General features: G+C 39.4%; 1 protein-coding gene across 6 annotated transcripts in view; it reads left to right on the top strand.

Moving 5' to 3' along the window:
- Positions 1-17074, top strand: part of CD96 (CD96 molecule) — a 629135-nt gene that overhangs the window by 464152 nt on the left and 147909 nt on the right. For 4 of the 6 annotated variants that reach the window (XM_044072717.1, XM_044072714.1, XM_044072715.1 and 1 more), the window contains exon 11: positions 15216-15275. The exons of the other annotated variants lie outside the window; for them this stretch is intronic. In XM_044072717.1, the coding sequence (XP_043928652.1) occupies positions 15216-15275 (60 nt within the window). The remainder of the gene's footprint in view (positions 1-15215; positions 15276-17074) is intronic. 6 annotated transcript variants of the gene reach the window in all.

The following is a 17074-nucleotide window of genomic DNA, read 5'->3' as shown; positions in this document are numbered from 1 at the left end:
AGAACTATAGGTACATAACTACAGGGAAATCATACATGTCAGGGTTACATATATGACTAACAAGGTGTAACCTGCACTGATGTTGTGTGAGTGTGCTACTGGCATACTTCAACTGTATTTATGTCTGTATCCACAGTTATTGTGAACAATGATCACTAGCCATGACAGCATGACACTTGAGAGACATGTATCGGGAAGAGTGCATGGTGTATATACCTATCCTGCTATCATTTGTAGGCATGGGGTTGGACTATTGCCACAAATTCACAGACACACCAGCCATACACTAGTACATCTGTACACAGTTTATTAGTTATACCCTTCATACAGCTAATACAAACATTTCTTTACCTGTAAGCCCTGTGGAGAAAATATCTGTTAACACTACATGACTGTTTCTGCAAATAGTCAGGACTACTTGTCTGTAACTATAAGTGCATCTTAGTGCCAGGCCCTGAATTCAAACTATGGTCTGTGTGTATAAAAATGAACAACATATCTATTTCTTATCATGCTGAGCTACTGGGCCATTGCTGCTGGCTGCTTGACTGATTTGTGCCTAAAAGTCACTTGGCTACAAAGTCTGACCTGGTAATATAAGTAGAGTGTCACAGAAGACAGCAGTGATGATTGAACATACATGCATAAGATTCATGCATGACAGAGATATTTGGTGAACTGTGTATTAATAATTTGAATGCAGGTGTACACATTTAACTCCTAGTGGATGTGAATATGTGTGATCTGTAGAGACCATTGCAGGGTGCTGGGTTTCATATCCAACCCATATACATTTGCACATCGTATATTTGCAATCTCCACCTATTACAGTCTCATACTTGCCTGCAACAGCGTGCCTACATTCAGGAATACATATAGCTGAAATGCAAAGGTTAACACAAGACAATCCTGAATGGAACACACTATAATACATTATACATTACTATTCAAGGTTCAGATCTTAGTGCAGAACATATATCAAATTGCATTGTATCTTGTTTTACAGCTCCATGTCTACACTTTAGCATAACTGTTCTTTATCAGCCAAACATCACTCATATTTGCTGTGGAGCACTTGTACAATTGTATTTCTTCAACAACAGACCAGAATAAACACAACAGTTGCTGAAATTAACTTTATTGAGGGTGACACGACACAGTGGTTTATTACATTCAAATTTCTGACTTCAGTTGTACTGCATATCCTGTAGATGATGAATGAATGAATGTCATTTATTACCTTCACAGTTTCAATCATGTTGTACTTTATTACAAGATCCTTAGTATTAATACAGTACATACTTATGTCATTCCTACACAGTATTACTACAGTTTTAGCTTTCTTTCATCAATAGTAGCTTGTTTGATGCATTCATCTGTATTGCACAGTACCTAGCATTACTCACTTATATCATTGTGGGTCTAAGAACACATTTATTGCAGAACACTCAGAACACACTATATCTACTGGCAGGAAACAATGTACTCTTTCTCATTTATTGTACTATATGTTGCAAGATAGATCTGTACTCACCACAGTGTTGGCACATCCTTACTAGGTGCCTGGCATGGGCCTCTAAGTTGTGAGTTCTCTCTTCTGCAGCAGTAGGGGAGAAACACACAATTATGTATACCAGTCTATCACATATTCATGCTAGAATTTGTTAAAGCAGTGATTTGTATACTTGCAAACTGCTGGAACATTCCCATCCTGAGCATCTTGGATCCATTGGGCCAAGAGCACCCTCTTCCTCTGCTTCAGGTCATCATAATGACGATGCACCCGCTCACAAGTGCGGGGGATTCCAGTGGGATTGGTGAGGTCATGTGCCAGATGGTCCCAGGCATTGGACTTTTATCTGGAGCCCTGGAACTGACCCTGCAGCAGTCTGTTGTCATGTTGTTGAACACGGAGCCCAGCCATGACCCTGGACTCCAACATGCCCAAGCAGTGTGCCTGAAAGTGTACTCCCTCTCCAGCTCCTGCCATAGGTCCTGCAAGGGGCAAACTCCAACAGGTTCTGGCTGTATTCATACCAGTGCAGCTTACATAAAGGTATTTTGTCACCCTTTGTCACCATTGGACCATTTTTAAAAAGTCTAAGTACAGCTCAACAGTGCACAAACCTACTAAGCTTAGTTGAGCAGTGCTTAAGGTGACAAATGCTTAGTGGTATGCAAATCCATTTAGCTCAGCTGAGGACTGCTTACAATGGGACTGCTTAACAATGCTCAAACCAGCTACGCAGAGCTAAGCATTGCTACGTATTGCTCATACAGGTCCTGTTTAAGCATTGCTTAGCTTGGCTTAGCAGTGCTTAGCAAGATTTAGCAAAGGGCAAACAAGAGTTCTACATGATAACATAAATATATATTGACATTCATTACCCATTATTGATACTTTATTATTATGTGTTTGTATTTTACTTTAATTACAGTACCTTGGTGTGTGACTGAACTGTATTGAACACTTGTGTTTAACTGGAGCTTTTCATCGCATATCTCCACTGACACTGGGATTCTGGACAAGCTGCATTAACCTGGCTGACAAATATCAATAACTAGGGCAATAAAAAAAAAAAAAGAAATAGAAACAGAAATGCTTTCCGATGTAAAAGCAGAACAGCCTGTCTTGGTATTCGAGCCATGCACCACTACACACAAAGCCGTGACTCTAACCATTTAGCTATCTTGGCTGTGAAGATTTCAGCTATATGTTTTTATATAGATTTTCATTACATTTAAGCGCTGCTGAGCAATGCGCCGTGCAAACACACTCGGCTATGTTTAAACTGAAAAACAAAAGAAAAAATAAGCATAAAAGGAAAAATCACATCGGGACATTTAATTTCTGTGTTGTACAGCACTCTGACAGTACAAGGGTTGTGTTGTGAACACTGTAGCACACCCCATATATATGTGTGTGTATAAATATATATATATATATATATATATATATATATATATATATATATATATATATATATATATATATATATATATATATATATATATATATATATATATATATATATATATATATATATATATATATATATATATATATGTGTGTGTGTGTATGTGTGTGTGTGTGTGTGTGTGTGTGTATGTGTGTGTGTGTGTGTGTGTGTGTGTGTGTGTGTGTGTGTGTGTGTGTGTGTATTGCTTATAGACACCAGAAACATGTGTCTAGTGCATACTTATCTGAATTTTCAGCAAAGTAGAAACAGCAAAAATAGTAGCCACCATGCTGAACAGCTCCAGTAAATTTGTTCTTTATTAAAAAACAAATAAAACCAAAAAAAAACAGATGAGCATATTCGGGACCAAGCCCTTTATCAGATATCATTCACTGCTATTGTGTAGCCTTTTAATACATTAAAAACAGCCAATCATCATTCAGTATTGCACCTTCCTCTTTTTTAGAACAGGTTTTAAAGGTATAACAGCATTCAAGCCTGGATTTATATGTGCTGCTAATTCTATTATCTACTTGGTTTCATGAAGTTTTGTGTGACTGATCACATCTCCCCCTCTCACATTTTTAGTACTGCACTGAATAACCTTAAACCTGAACATATGAGTGTTGTACTTAGAAATATGTCGGTAAAGTGCATTACGTTCATTTTTTAACCTGATCAAAGACAAGTGATTCAATATTCTGTTCTTAATAAAGTTAGTTTTGGAGTGGACTTTTAATTTTGTTTGTTTGTGTCTTTTGGCTTTTCCCGGTTAGGAGTCGCCACAGCGGAACTCCGGTCCACTAATGATTGGCAGTAGATTTTTACGTGCTGGCTTGCCAGGCCTAATACACAACCTTCAATGAAGGAACGCCCATTCATGCATGTCGCCACACAGAAGATGCTCTAACTGATAATCGAATGGGCAACATCTAACTGTGAGGCGACAACGCTACCACAGCACCACCACCGCAGTGGAGTGGACTTTTTAATAAAGAGCAGATTTACTGGAGCTGTTCAGCATGGTGACTACTATTTTTCTGTTTCTACTTTGCCGGTCATTTGAGAAAAAGTAGCCTTTAATGGAATATTAGCAGTCTTTTTTGTGGACTTATCTGAATTTTGAGACTATTCAATGGAAGTTTCAAGCTTCTCAAAAGTAAGTGTGATGAGTAGGTTGCTGATATGATGAGCTTTACCCTCATACCCCTGAAACTTTATATACTATATCTGAGATCAAAGTACCATACCCCAAGGTTCAGCAACTTCAGAGTTTCTGTATATAAAGAAGCACATTTCAAGACTTCAAGAATATGCCACTGCTATCATAGGTTCATAGGTAGGTACTAGGCTATCTGCCCGAAGGCATTTATAACCCTAGTCAGAATGTGTTGGCTTTCGCCGCCCCCTTAGATTAGTTCCCTGTGCCTCTGTCCAGCAGAGCCATGGAAGTAATCCCCGGGGTAAACTTTCTGTTTCCCATCCACTCGTCAAGGTTTCTTTTGAAGAGTGTTAGCGAGGAGCTCTGCCTAAAGTACTTTGGAATCTTGTTCCAAAACATGGGAAGCCTCTGTGACAGGAATCTATCCCTCCAGTGTGTCCTATTTATTGTTGTGGTGAGGTTTAGATCCCTAGAGTGTGTGGCTCAAGGGGATATGATTTTCTTTAGGTGGAGCATGTCCATCAATTCTGGGTTGGACATGGCCTTGTATGTCAGGCAGAGATCACCTCTGTGTAGGAGGTATGCAACCGAGTACAGCTGGAGTTTCTTTAGTCGAGCTGCATAGGGCATCTGTTTGAGGCCACTGATCCTCTTGGTGAGGTACTTCTGTGGTCTTTCCAGCTGTTGCAGGTGTCTTGTAAGATACATCCCAAATGGGGCATTGTACTCTATGATGGGTCTGATGAGTGATGTGTAGAGGGGCACAATGACCTCTTTTGATCTGGATGCAAACCCTTTTGTGATTAGGTGGGCCACATAGAAGGATTTTCTAACCACTTTGGCAATGTGATTATCAAAGGAGAGATTACTATCTACTTGGGTCCCCAGATCCCTTATTACGTCTTCCGTATTTAGGGGACTACCACCTATGTGGTAGTTTGTGGGTTCTTTGCTTTTTCCAAAGGGGGTGACTATGCACTTTTTGGCATTTAGCTTGAGGCCATGATTTTGACACCAGGTATCCGTCTCAGTGAGACCCATTTGGAGGATGTCTGTGTCAGCCGGAAAGTCAATTATAGCCCCTAGTTTGCAGTCGTCTGTGAACTTGGTCAGCCATTGTCCTCCTGTGCTTGCCTGTATCCCTGAGACATATATGCCGAACAGGAGGGGTCCTAGGATTGAGCCCTGTGGAATGCCACTTGTAGACGGTTTAGAGTCAGACCTAGCTCCTTGCCATTCTCACAATGTGGGTTCTGTCCATGAGCCAGGTGGCAACCCATCTTGTGCCATAGGGGTTTATGTTCAGGATGGTGAGCTTGTCTATAATACTAGAATGGGAAATGGTGTTGAAAGCCTTTGCAAGGTCTAGGTAGGCTGTGTGTACTACCTTTCCCTCATCTATAGCCTTGGTAACTGTCTCAAAGAAGTCCATCAGGTTCAGGAGGCATGATCTGCCCTTACCAAAGCCGACCTGGGTAGGGTCCAGTATTTGGAGGTTCCCAATGTGTCTGTTAATGAGTTCCATGATGATGCACTCCATAGAATTGCAGACCAAGCTAGTCAGGCTTATAAGGCATTGTGCTGTGCCACTAAACTGGAGGTGTGGGCATCCTTGATGAATATGGATACACCCTCGGCTTTTGTATTTTGGTCAGCTTCTGTGAAGCAGAATAACCGTTGCTGTGTGCCACTCTATGGATACGTAGCCTGTGGAGAGGCTGAATTTGAGCAGTGTGTTTAGGTGAGGGGTTAGTTCATCTTTGAGCTGGTGTAGGATGCAGCCTGGGACACCGTCTGTTCCCATTGATGCTGTGTTTTTGGCTTTGGAGAGGGCTATTTTCACCTGAGTGTCTGTGATTTCAGGGTCTCTGCATTCTTCTGGTATGCTTATGGGCCCTTTTGGGGGTGGGAGGGGGTGAAGTTTGCACTGAAACTGTCTGCCAGAATGTTGGCGATATTGGTCAGTTCAGTGTATTTTTTGCCATTCTGCACTAACTCTGAGCAGATCTGAGCATTGCCACTTAGATTCTTGACATAGCTAAAGAATGCTGTGTGGTTATCTTTGGAGTCCTTGCCAATTTTTCTTTCAAAGCTCATCTTGGATGATTTTATAAGGGATCGTAGTTTCTTGCTGATACTGATCAGGGATGTCTTTCCTTCTTGGGATTTTACTTCTTTTCTGTACTAGTTTCCTCCTTTTGCTGCATAGCTTGTTTATGGCAGGGGTCCACCAGACTAGTTTCCTTTTCTTGGAGGAGTGAGTCTTGGTTTTGCTTGGGATAGCACGATCCATGCATTCTTGTAGGTGCCCATAGATTGCATTAGTAAAGGATTTTCCAACTTGGACAGTGTTATCCTTTAGCATGGGGGCTTTGAAACTTTCCACCTCCATCTTAAGTAATGTGAAGTTTGCTTTTGAAAAGTTTTTCAAGGTGGTTTCCTTGTCCAGGGGTGGGGGTGGGGATGTGGATATCCAAAGTGATTTGTTTATGGTCAGTTCTAACCAGCAAGGAGTTGACCTCTGGTTTGGAACACCGGTCGCCCATGCTGGTGATGACCAGGTCCAATATGTTGTCACCTCTGGTGGGAGTATTGACCAGTTGATCCAGGGAGTTTGAGTTTATAAATTCTAGGAAATGTTGGGCAAGGGAGTTAGTACTTGAGTAGTTCTCCCAGTTAATGTTTGGGTAATTGAAATCACCCAATATTAGGGTGTTTGGTAGGACCTTTATGTTTCCCAGTGTTTCCAGCTATGCAGAAATGTGTCCTTGAGACATGGTGGGTGATCTGTAGCAAGCTACAATTTGAATTGCAATTTTTCCCATTGTGAGTTGCACGTGGATGATCTCTGCATCATTGTGCTGTGCCACTAAATTGGAGGTGTGGGTATCCTTGATGAATATGGATACACCCTCGCCTTTTGTATTTTGGTCAGCTTTTGTGGCCGAAATGTATGGTATGAGTTGTAGCCTGGTAGTGCTGGTGTGCTGTCTGGAGCCTTAAACCAGGTTTCTGTTACTGCACATATATCGATTTTCTCCATACTGTGAAGTGCCTTGAGTGTATGCATTTTGAGGTTTAGACTTCTGGCATTGAGTAGCATTACCCTCAGTTTTTTGTTCCTTGTGCTATTTACAGTGGTGGGTTTGTCTTTTGAGCCTTGCCTAAAAAAGGCATTCTGGGGGTGGCAAGAACCTTGACCAGAATTCGAAAGCCTAAGAGTGACATGTGCAAGTTATCTCTAGCGAAGGAGCGTGGCTTGTCGAGAATTTCATCCCAGGTGGACAGACACTGGATCCCCTGTGAATGACACCAGAAACTTAGCCAATTGTTGAAATTGATAATTTTTTCTTTATACCGTGGTATCATTCTTGGTGAGAGCAGGATGCTACTCAGGGTCAGGGTCATACCAGCCTGGGCTATATGATCAGAGTGATCTTCCATGTCTTTTTTCATGTAGTCCAGGGAGATACAGCTCAGGTAATTTACACCAACATGGACAATGACAGTGTCATATTTGTACTTGTTCTTGAATGACCTGAGTGCTTGTGTTATGTGGTGGATCCTGGACAGGCAGCTAACAGTAACCATCTCCTTATTCAACCTAGTGAGTGGGACATCGGTGTGCCTGACTATAGAGTCACCTATTACTAGCATGTTGGGTATGTTATTTTGCTTAAGGGCTGTGATTGCGTAGCACACTAGTTTTGTGAAGTATGTGTTTAATGGTTTTTGTTGGGGGGTGGAGGTTGCTTGGATGTTTGCTTTGGAGGTCTCTGTTGCTTTTGCAGATTTTTATTTAGAGCCTCTGAGTATGTTTTCGTGTATTTATGGATGTTTTTTTTGCCGGTGCTGGTTTAATGGGTCTATGTGAGATTGGTGGTATGATACAAATATTTCCCTTCTCCTCTTGACTATCTGATCCAGTCTTGGGTTGAGAGAGCTTAGCCTCCAGTTTGGCTGTATAATTGCATCTCTTGCATGTATTAGTGCTTGGTGGTAGGAGGAGAGGGTTGTTTGTGTACATGAGGCAGTTGTAAAATTGCCTCAAAATGCCCAGATTCACCAGTTGGACTGGAGAGTACACCTGAAACTGCCATTTGGACATGCCTGGATAGATACAGTGAACTGTTTTACTGAATGGCTGGTAAGGTCGAATAGAGAGCCTTGTCCTTCTGTACAATATAGGGGGGTTTAGTGCTAGGGTTTATAAGTGCTCGCTATGAGTTTTGAGCAAGTGCCGGGCTGAGAAATGAATGGCTTGAGTGATTAAGTTGTAACTTTGTCTAGTTCCAAGGAAAAAAATTGAAGAGGAGACTTTTTGGAGCCGGAAATAGTTATACCCTAGCTAACCAGCAATGGCTGGCATACAAAACTGGGCAACTGCCAGGGGCGGCTCGTGCTATAGGACTGCAGCCCCCCCCCACCTGTAGAAGAAAAGAAATAAAAAAATGAAATACAAAATTTAAAAAAAAAAGTCACGAGTCCCAGAACTGCACACATGCACATTTGGAGTTCCTGGTACTCACAGAACTACAAACCGCTGTGCTAGGCAGTCTGGATAGGGGAGAAAGGCATTTCTGCCCTGCAACCCCAAAAGTCTCTGTAATAACATCTGCACAGAATGGAAGGACACCAGACTGCATCACCTGCAGACTGGAGCCTGCAGCCTACTCTTGCAGAGCCAGAAAACTCCAGCCTACTCTCAGAGCCAACCAGCCATTAGTTTGCACAGACGGGCTAAGGAAACTAGCTGCTGCAACCTGATTAAGGTGTGTGAAGCTGTTAGTTTGCAGGCTAAGGAGAAGGAAGCCAGCCATTGATTCTGCTGCTGCAACTGGATTAAGGTGTGTGAATCCAGGGCTGCTGCAGATTATTCAGATAAGGACTGTGGGCTATGGAGAAGAGGGATGTGTGTGTGTGTGTGTGTGTGTGTGTGTGTGTGTGTGTGTGTGTGTGTGTGTGTGTGTGTGTGTGTGTGTGTGTGTGTGATGCCCCAGTTGCTATATACTGGTGGCTAGAGAACACATGGTGATGGGTAGAGAATACTCAGGCTTGAACCCTGTACCTTGGGTGCAGGTGGCAAGGGCCTGAATTGCCTGAATTCCCTACCCACCACCATTTGTAAAAAGTTTGCAGATTTTTGCCTCATATTTGTTCTGTTCCTCATAAAGTCTGTGGTTTCTGTATGTTTGTTTTAACTTGCAAAGTCAGTGGTGCACTGGTAGCATTGTTGCCTAACAGCTTCAGGTACTCTGGTTTGATTCTTGGCTGTGGTGCCTTCTGTGTGGAGTTTGTATGTCCTCCCATCTTACAAAGACATGTTTCTGGAGTGTTTGTCCCTGCTCTGCTAAAAATTGACTTTTGTTCCAAGTCAGACTTTCCTGGTTAACAAATATTAAATAAACATAACAGGCATTTGAATTTCAGACTTCATATTCTTCAGGAAGTACATGGTAACACAAAACCTTTTATTCGAGCAATTTTCTAAGTTTGTAACATGGATATTTGAAATTTGTCCCTATTTTTGGGACTGTATTCCCCCATTATTGGCTTCATCCAGGTTTTTTGTACTAAGGTTGAGAGCTATGATGAGAACTGAATTCAATGAACATGTTTAGGGGCTGTATTCCCCCATTACTGGCTTTGTCCATGTGTTTTTTGCTATGAGGTTGAGAGCTATGGTGAGAACTGAATTCACTAAATGGTAGCCATTTAAGTTTCAGTCTTTCTCTTTTTCATAAAACAGCTGATTTGGCATAGTGGTATGTTGCTCTGACTGTTTTGTACAGGGTCCCCTGGGTTCAAGACTTGGCAATGAATTGTACGGTGGTAACACAGCATTTTGTTCTAGCAAATTTCCAACATTATACAAGCAATGTTTAAAATGTGTCCATGGTTTTTGGGCTTTTGTCCCCCCCCAATAAATTTTGGCTTTTTCCAGATTTCTTGTGATGCAAAGTTCAGAGATACAGCTGAGTGTCAAGTAGATTTTACAAGGAGCAGAGAGCTGCAGGGGAACAAAAGTTTAGTGCTGCTTATGCTGAATCTGCTTGCGTTGTTAATAGCACAACAAGTAGTATACTTGTTTTTGATGCAGAAGGGTGTGGGTTCTACTCCCACAGTTGGTAAATGCATTGCTGATACTGTACTGCCTTGTAAAGGGGGTGGATGCTGCAGTTCTTTTTGGTGAAGATACCTAGTAACTATGAACCTGTTATCAGTTTGCCCTCCATTCCCTATTGCAATATTACTAGCTTATCATTTTTTTAATGCAACATAGGCAATTTATTCTTCAAGGGCAACAGGCACTTTTTTTGTAGATGAAACAATGACATATGAAGTTGTTTGCTAGCAGCAACCTCTTCATTAATTACAGATTTCTTTAATGTGGAATTATTTAGATGGCTTTTACTTCTTCAGAGATTGTGCATATTTACTGATACTGGTGGACTGTAGAAGTTTGAGTAGACTTTTATGATGGAAATGTTCTGAATTGGGTAGTTTTGTCATTATTGGTGCATGCATTTTGTTTCATTGTTTACTGGAAAAAAGTTCAAAACAGTACAATTAAAATGCTGTCTAACAACTGTACTGTATTGTACAAGGTCAGGAAGATGTATCAAAGAGCATGTGTATGTTTCGTGTTCAAGGGGCCTATGATTTGAAAACAGCTCAAAGTTAACCTTTATCTTCCACTGGCAAAATGTATTTTCTTTGGATGTGGGTTTCAATGCTGTTTCAATGAATGTGTGTTTCAAGATCAGAGAGGTTTTAATGGTAAGTCTATTTTCATTGTGAGACAGCATTGCTTTGTTTAGCAGATATCTTTTAGGGTTTGTGCTGTAAAATGCAAAATAAAACTTTCAAATGAAATCCAAATAATTGCAGAAGTAAAGTAGTATGCACATTACAGTGTTTATGGTAAATGGGTTGAAATAACTAAGGAATGGAACATTGGAATGGCTGCAGGTGGGAGGCTCCATCCGACCATGAGTTTGTGAGGGGGGAACGGCAGCAAACTCAGACAGCCCCAGCTGGACTATACCTCTCAACTGTCCAGATTTGTGTAGAATGAATAGAATTTTGCTTCTTATTTTTGGTTTGTTCCTCATAAAATGTGTGGTTTTCTGGCAAATCATTTAGGAATGAAGTCACTAAATAATGACAGACATTGAGTTTCAGACATCATAACCTTCAGAAAAATGCATGCTAAAGCAAGACCTGTTATTCTATCAACTGTTTTAAGTTTATACAAGAGCAATTTTTAGTACTGTTTGTATGTTCCCCCAATATATTTGGCCTTGTCTAGATTTCCTGCATTAAGAAGTTGAGAAGTATGTGCAAATAAATCACTTTATAGAATTAGGAATATCCAAACCTCTCAACCGTCCCCAATTTTGGCTCAAAATGTTGCTCTTCCCCTAATAATCCCTCCGCAAAATGGCAATTTTGGAAGAGAACATGGAGGGTTTACAATTATAAATAACTGTAATGATCAGAGTTATAGTTTGCTTTTATTTCAGAAATGCATGTAGATGCTCTTATTTTGTCAGTTGCCCAAGTTAACTACTAATATTAAAAAGATGTCCCTTCTTTGACAGGATTCCAGCTGTATTCTGTAACAATTTTATATTTTTGCATCACATTTTTGGTCTGTTTTTCTTAAAATTGTGTTTTTCTGGCAAATTAGTGGCAAATCATTAAAGACTGAAGTTAGAAAATAATGGCAGACATTTGAGTTTCAAATTTCATACCCTTAAGAAAATTCATACTAATGCAAGACCTACTACTATTCTATTATCTTTCTAAGTTTATAAGAACAATGTTTAAAAACCGTCCTTATTTTTGGGCCTGTGTCCCACTTCTATCTATGGCTTTATTGAGATTTCTTGCCATGAAGTTGAGAGGTATGAGTGTCAGAGCCATCACCATCAGCCAGAGACATTTCAAATTGTGACATATTTGTTGCACTCAACTCCCCATTGTAGTGGCTCTGAATGTGTCTAAGCAAGGCAAGGAGCAGTTATGCAGTTAAGTGTGTAGAGTATTCCCCCATCCAAGGTAGACCACAAGTACGACCGTGGCTTTTCATCTGTCCTTGATTTTGCAGAATGTTCTGGTTTTCTGTCATATTTTTATACTCTTGATTTATACTTCTTATTATTCAGAAAATGCATGCTGTCACAGTGACCTGTTGCTCTGTGTTTAAGTAGCAATGCTTTAATGACCATCAGGTAAGCTTGTTGGAGATTGTAAGATGCAAGTAAGCTTTAATAAGCATACTGTTAAAGAATTACCAACATTGAAAGCCTTTTCGTTGTTGCCATGCAGATAATATTTACATAACTAGATAATGTATAAGCCTTAGGTATTGAAATGCATATGACAGTATTTTTAATAAAGGACAGGATTACAGTATTTTCAGAAGCTCATTACATCTGTAGGAGACTTGCAGTCATCTTTGCAGGCTTTACCCATAAACTAAATAGAATGCCAGTCTATCATGTATGGTCCATAACTTGTGCAGTAATCCTTTAAGCAATTTATCTTGAGCTTGTTTCTTGTTTGCTGTTCATTTTTTACTTTGATCATGTCTTCCCCATGAAACAAGTAGATAGTTGCTGTCAGGCAGCAGGTCTTTCTTGGATAAGAAACATTTTCACAAGTGGGGATATCACAGAGATTGCTACTTTCAGCATGTTACTTGGTAATTTTATAAAGCTGAAAATAAATTATAATTAGAACTGCAGTGCAAGGAGAAGTGGCTTGAGTTGAGGGATGCTTGTTTTTTTTATACTTGATGTTGACTGGCATTCCAGTAATGTATTTAAAAAGTAATTTATTTTTTCATGCCTCACAACCTTTGTGTTTCCATCTAGATATTAAGTAAGTTGTCATGTAGCCATTGCATTGAAATATTTTTTATTTTCTACACTTCATTTTGTCTTGATTGGACTCTCATAATGATGGTTTGGCAACCAGGGCAGCGTATTTAATCAAAGTTCAAGTTGTTGTGGTTTTCAGCATAGCTCCACCCTGTTCTAGTTGGCCACACCCCTTACCATTGGCCCCACCCATTCAGTTGTCTCCTGCAGCCCCCCTTTAATTTGAAGTCACCAGCCGCCACTGGCAACTGCGGTTTTTATAGCAGGGAAATGAAAGAGATAGAAATTAGCCCAAAATGGCCAATAAACTACAAATTTCTGGGCTGAAACCACTCCTCCAGGGACAGATAGGTTGCTCAAAGCTCCCCTCTCTCACAGGTGAACAGAGAAACTTCCTTCTATCCAAGTAAGGTATGGGCAAACACAGAGATTTGTAGCACAGCCCTGAATTCAGCACATACCTGAAAAATGGACTATACTAGCTTAAAAAGGCGGGAAACAAATATATTTTATTTGAATTTTTTTTTTCATAAAATAAAGCAGATACAATCAAAAAAACACTTTAAATGCACAGGAAAGGATACTTATTGTTATATATCTCAGATCTGAGTTGTAGTCAATGCCCCTAGTAATAAAGTATGAAGAAACACAAATACAGTAAAAGCAGATGAATAAAGTGCAATTTTTTTTTGTTATATATCACTCTGGCCATATAACTTAACCTCTTCATACCTTCTTCCCTCTACAGACCTTCCCCTGCCTCTACTTTTGATTGTGATTCTTTCAGTATATTAACTCTGATTTTTACTCTGCATATAATGACTGTACATTTAGAGGCTGCGGTGGTGCAGCAGTTAGCGTTGTCACCTCACAGCAAGAGGTTCTCCCACTTGATTCTTGGCTGGAGTGCCTTCTGTGTGGATTGTGCATGTCCTCCCCACGGTTGAGTGACATGTAAATACATGCAAGTAGGTGCGTGCGTGAATGGATGGGCCTTCTTTGAAGGTTGGGTGTTGGGCTGGCAACTCGGCACTGTAAAAATCCACTGCCAATCATTAGCGGACCAGAGTTCCACTGTGGTGAACCCTAACCGGGAAAAGCCAAAAAATATAATGACTATACATTTATATTGTGTTTTGCCAGTCACTCTGTGTAAAATGTCATTTATTTGTTGCCTTTATACACTCATTCCAACTACGTCATTCACTTTGAATATAGTATATGAATGTATTGCATTTTGTCATTCACTCTGGATATTATGTCATGCTTCTATAGAATTTACTGTGTGCTGAGACTGCAATAGGACCAGTGATCAGTACTCTAACAGTTAACAAATTCAAAAAAAAAAAAAATATATATATATATATATATATATATATATATATATATATATATCCCTGAAATCTCATTTAAATTTTCACTTTTTTGAGAGTCAGACTTAAGGTGAACAAACTTCCTATGGGCTCTAATACAGTTGTAGATATTTCAAATCTATTTTCACTCACATCACATACACACATACACACACATAAACCTAGGATTAACTACCACTGCCATTTTCTCTGCAAATGTACCTTTGAAAATTAGTAAGGAACAAGGGACAACCACAGACAACCATTCAAACAAAGGGAGAACATTCATACTCCACAAATTAGGCATCTCATCTGAGAATCAAACAAGGGAAAATCAAATGGAGTGAAGCAGTTGTACCTACTGCTGCTTTACTATGCCACTTATGCAAATGTATGTGGTGCCTTCTTATAGTGCAGTGTTTGAATCCTTCAGCCTTCATTTGCTTACAGTATGACCCCGAATAAGTGAATTAAGCAAAGAATGCTTTGGGGCAGCTGGGAAAATGGTTTGGGCTCCTCACTGGTCTCCTAGAACACATGCCCAGTAACAACCTTTTTAAATCATAACACTCTCAATAAATAGCTAGCTAGATAATGTGGATGTGGGTATAAGGTGATTTTTGCATTTCTTATCTATAAGTTACTGTACGCAGATATGGAAAATACCCTCTTTTCTGGAGTAATTGCATTTGTGACTTGATCCGACAAATAGTCAGATCAAGTCATATACATAGTCTCAGATACCTTTTTCATCTTTAAGCACTTGCCATCATCTGTGTGTTTTATATTTATAATTTTTAGAAGGCTGTGTTGAACTTTTCTAAATCTTCCTTTGTTGCTTACTTTTTCCCAGTTACACACTCTGGTTCAGCAGGACATCCCAAGAATACTACACCTGAATCAACAGCTTATGGTAATGTGTCATTTCTGGTTATTTGTACTGTCTGTGAGATTAATATAATTAGGCCAGTATTTCATTACTATGTACATGCCAATCTACACTCATGTGGGAATATGTGCATACATACACACACACGCACACACACACACACACACACACACACACACACACACACACACACACACACACACACACACGTCTTTGTATGTATAAACTTGTTCTTCTGAATAGTACCCTACAATCCTAAATGAAGTAGGATTTACTATTTATTCAGTATTCATATTTAATAGTAATTATGTGCTCAGTTTTTTCCCTCATGTACTTATTTATTTTTGTACTTATTTCTTGAGAGCTTTTGTACCTTTTTTCAAAGACTGCAGGTTAAGATTTAGTATATAGATATATATTGTAATGTTTTGGTAAGCTAATAAATTCACGTTTTTCCAAAATAAGTAATTTTTATTGACAGAATATAAAACATGTTTAATTACTGCCAGAAAATTAAACTTCCAATGAAACAAAATGTTCAGTTGTTTTGCTGTATTCACAGCCAGAACTTAAAACAGCTGCACAAGACTGCATGTACAGTACCTTAAGTTGTCCAATCAGATAGTTCCAGTGACAGCTTTCATGCCTGCTTAATTTGGTCAACATAAAAACTGTTGACTTTTGTATGAGATTGCTATGATAGCGTAGTTGGGAAGTATGCTCTTTCCATAGGATTGTGCAACCTTTTGTTGGTATATTCAGTCAGCTGCAGTCCCCAAATGGGGAGTAGAGGGACATTACCCCCACAAATATTTTTTTTTTAAATTTGCATGCTGCGAGGTTATGGATTGAGGAATGTGCATTATGTTGCTGATGTGGTATTGTCAACTTTTTTGTTGACTTTTGGAATTTCAGTGTACTGAGGATTCAGTTAGATTTGATTATCTGCAGTATACCTGATATATATAAATATATGCATATATATATATATATATATATATATATATATATATATATAGTTATATAGTTCTTAGCTGAAAAACTGCAGACAAACCCGAAACATAATGGTAGTTAGAGGCTAAAAAAATCAATGACAGATGGTTTATATTGCCAACATATATTTTGAAAGTTGTTAGAATTTAATGTATTTCATTGCCATATATTATTGGATGGAGATAACATCTAATACTGAAATATCTGTGACTATATAGTGACTGCAAGCTTCACTGGTTTCTCAGAAATGCAAAAATGCTACATTGAACCCAGAAAAGATGAGGGGAAAACAGTGGACAGTGTGTAAAAGCCAGTAGAGTTGACAGCTATGTCCAGAAATGTTGCTGACATCGGTGAACAACAGTTGGTGTATCATGATGGGCTACATATGATAAATACAGTACATGTATGAAAAAAGAACAGGTATGGAGGCATGACAACACCTGGGAAGAAGAAACACTTGGCAATTATAGCACCTCCCATGTTCAAAATGTAGAGTACTGCAAAAGATGCTACTTATAATTACCTGTGCCATCTGCATTAAGTACCTACATAAGCATCTGCATGATGATTGTTACTTAAAATTACTTACATCCCCATGCATGCATTAAGTATCTTCAACAAATATCTTTCTCCAGACTGTGTATTACTTGGTAGTGTATGGGGTAGCACATTCTAAAAATGATGAGCACTGAATAACAGAATTAACTCATTACATCCAAGTGACGCCTCCAGGTGCATCTGTGGTTAACTCCTACTGATGCCTCCAGGCGTCAAATATTGCTTGTTCATATTTGCATCAATAATTCCAAAACCATGCTATGTACAAG

The sequence above is a fragment of the Protopterus annectens genome, chromosome 5.part0 (genome assembly GCF_019279795.1).
Source record: "Protopterus annectens isolate FY-2018-M chromosome 5.part0, PAN1.0, whole genome shotgun sequence".
In the NCBI taxonomy this organism is placed as follows: Eukaryota; Metazoa; Chordata; order Ceratodontiformes; family Protopteridae; genus Protopterus; species Protopterus annectens.
Note: the sequence above shows the minus strand (reverse complement) of the source record. Positions and strands in the feature narration are given on the sequence as shown.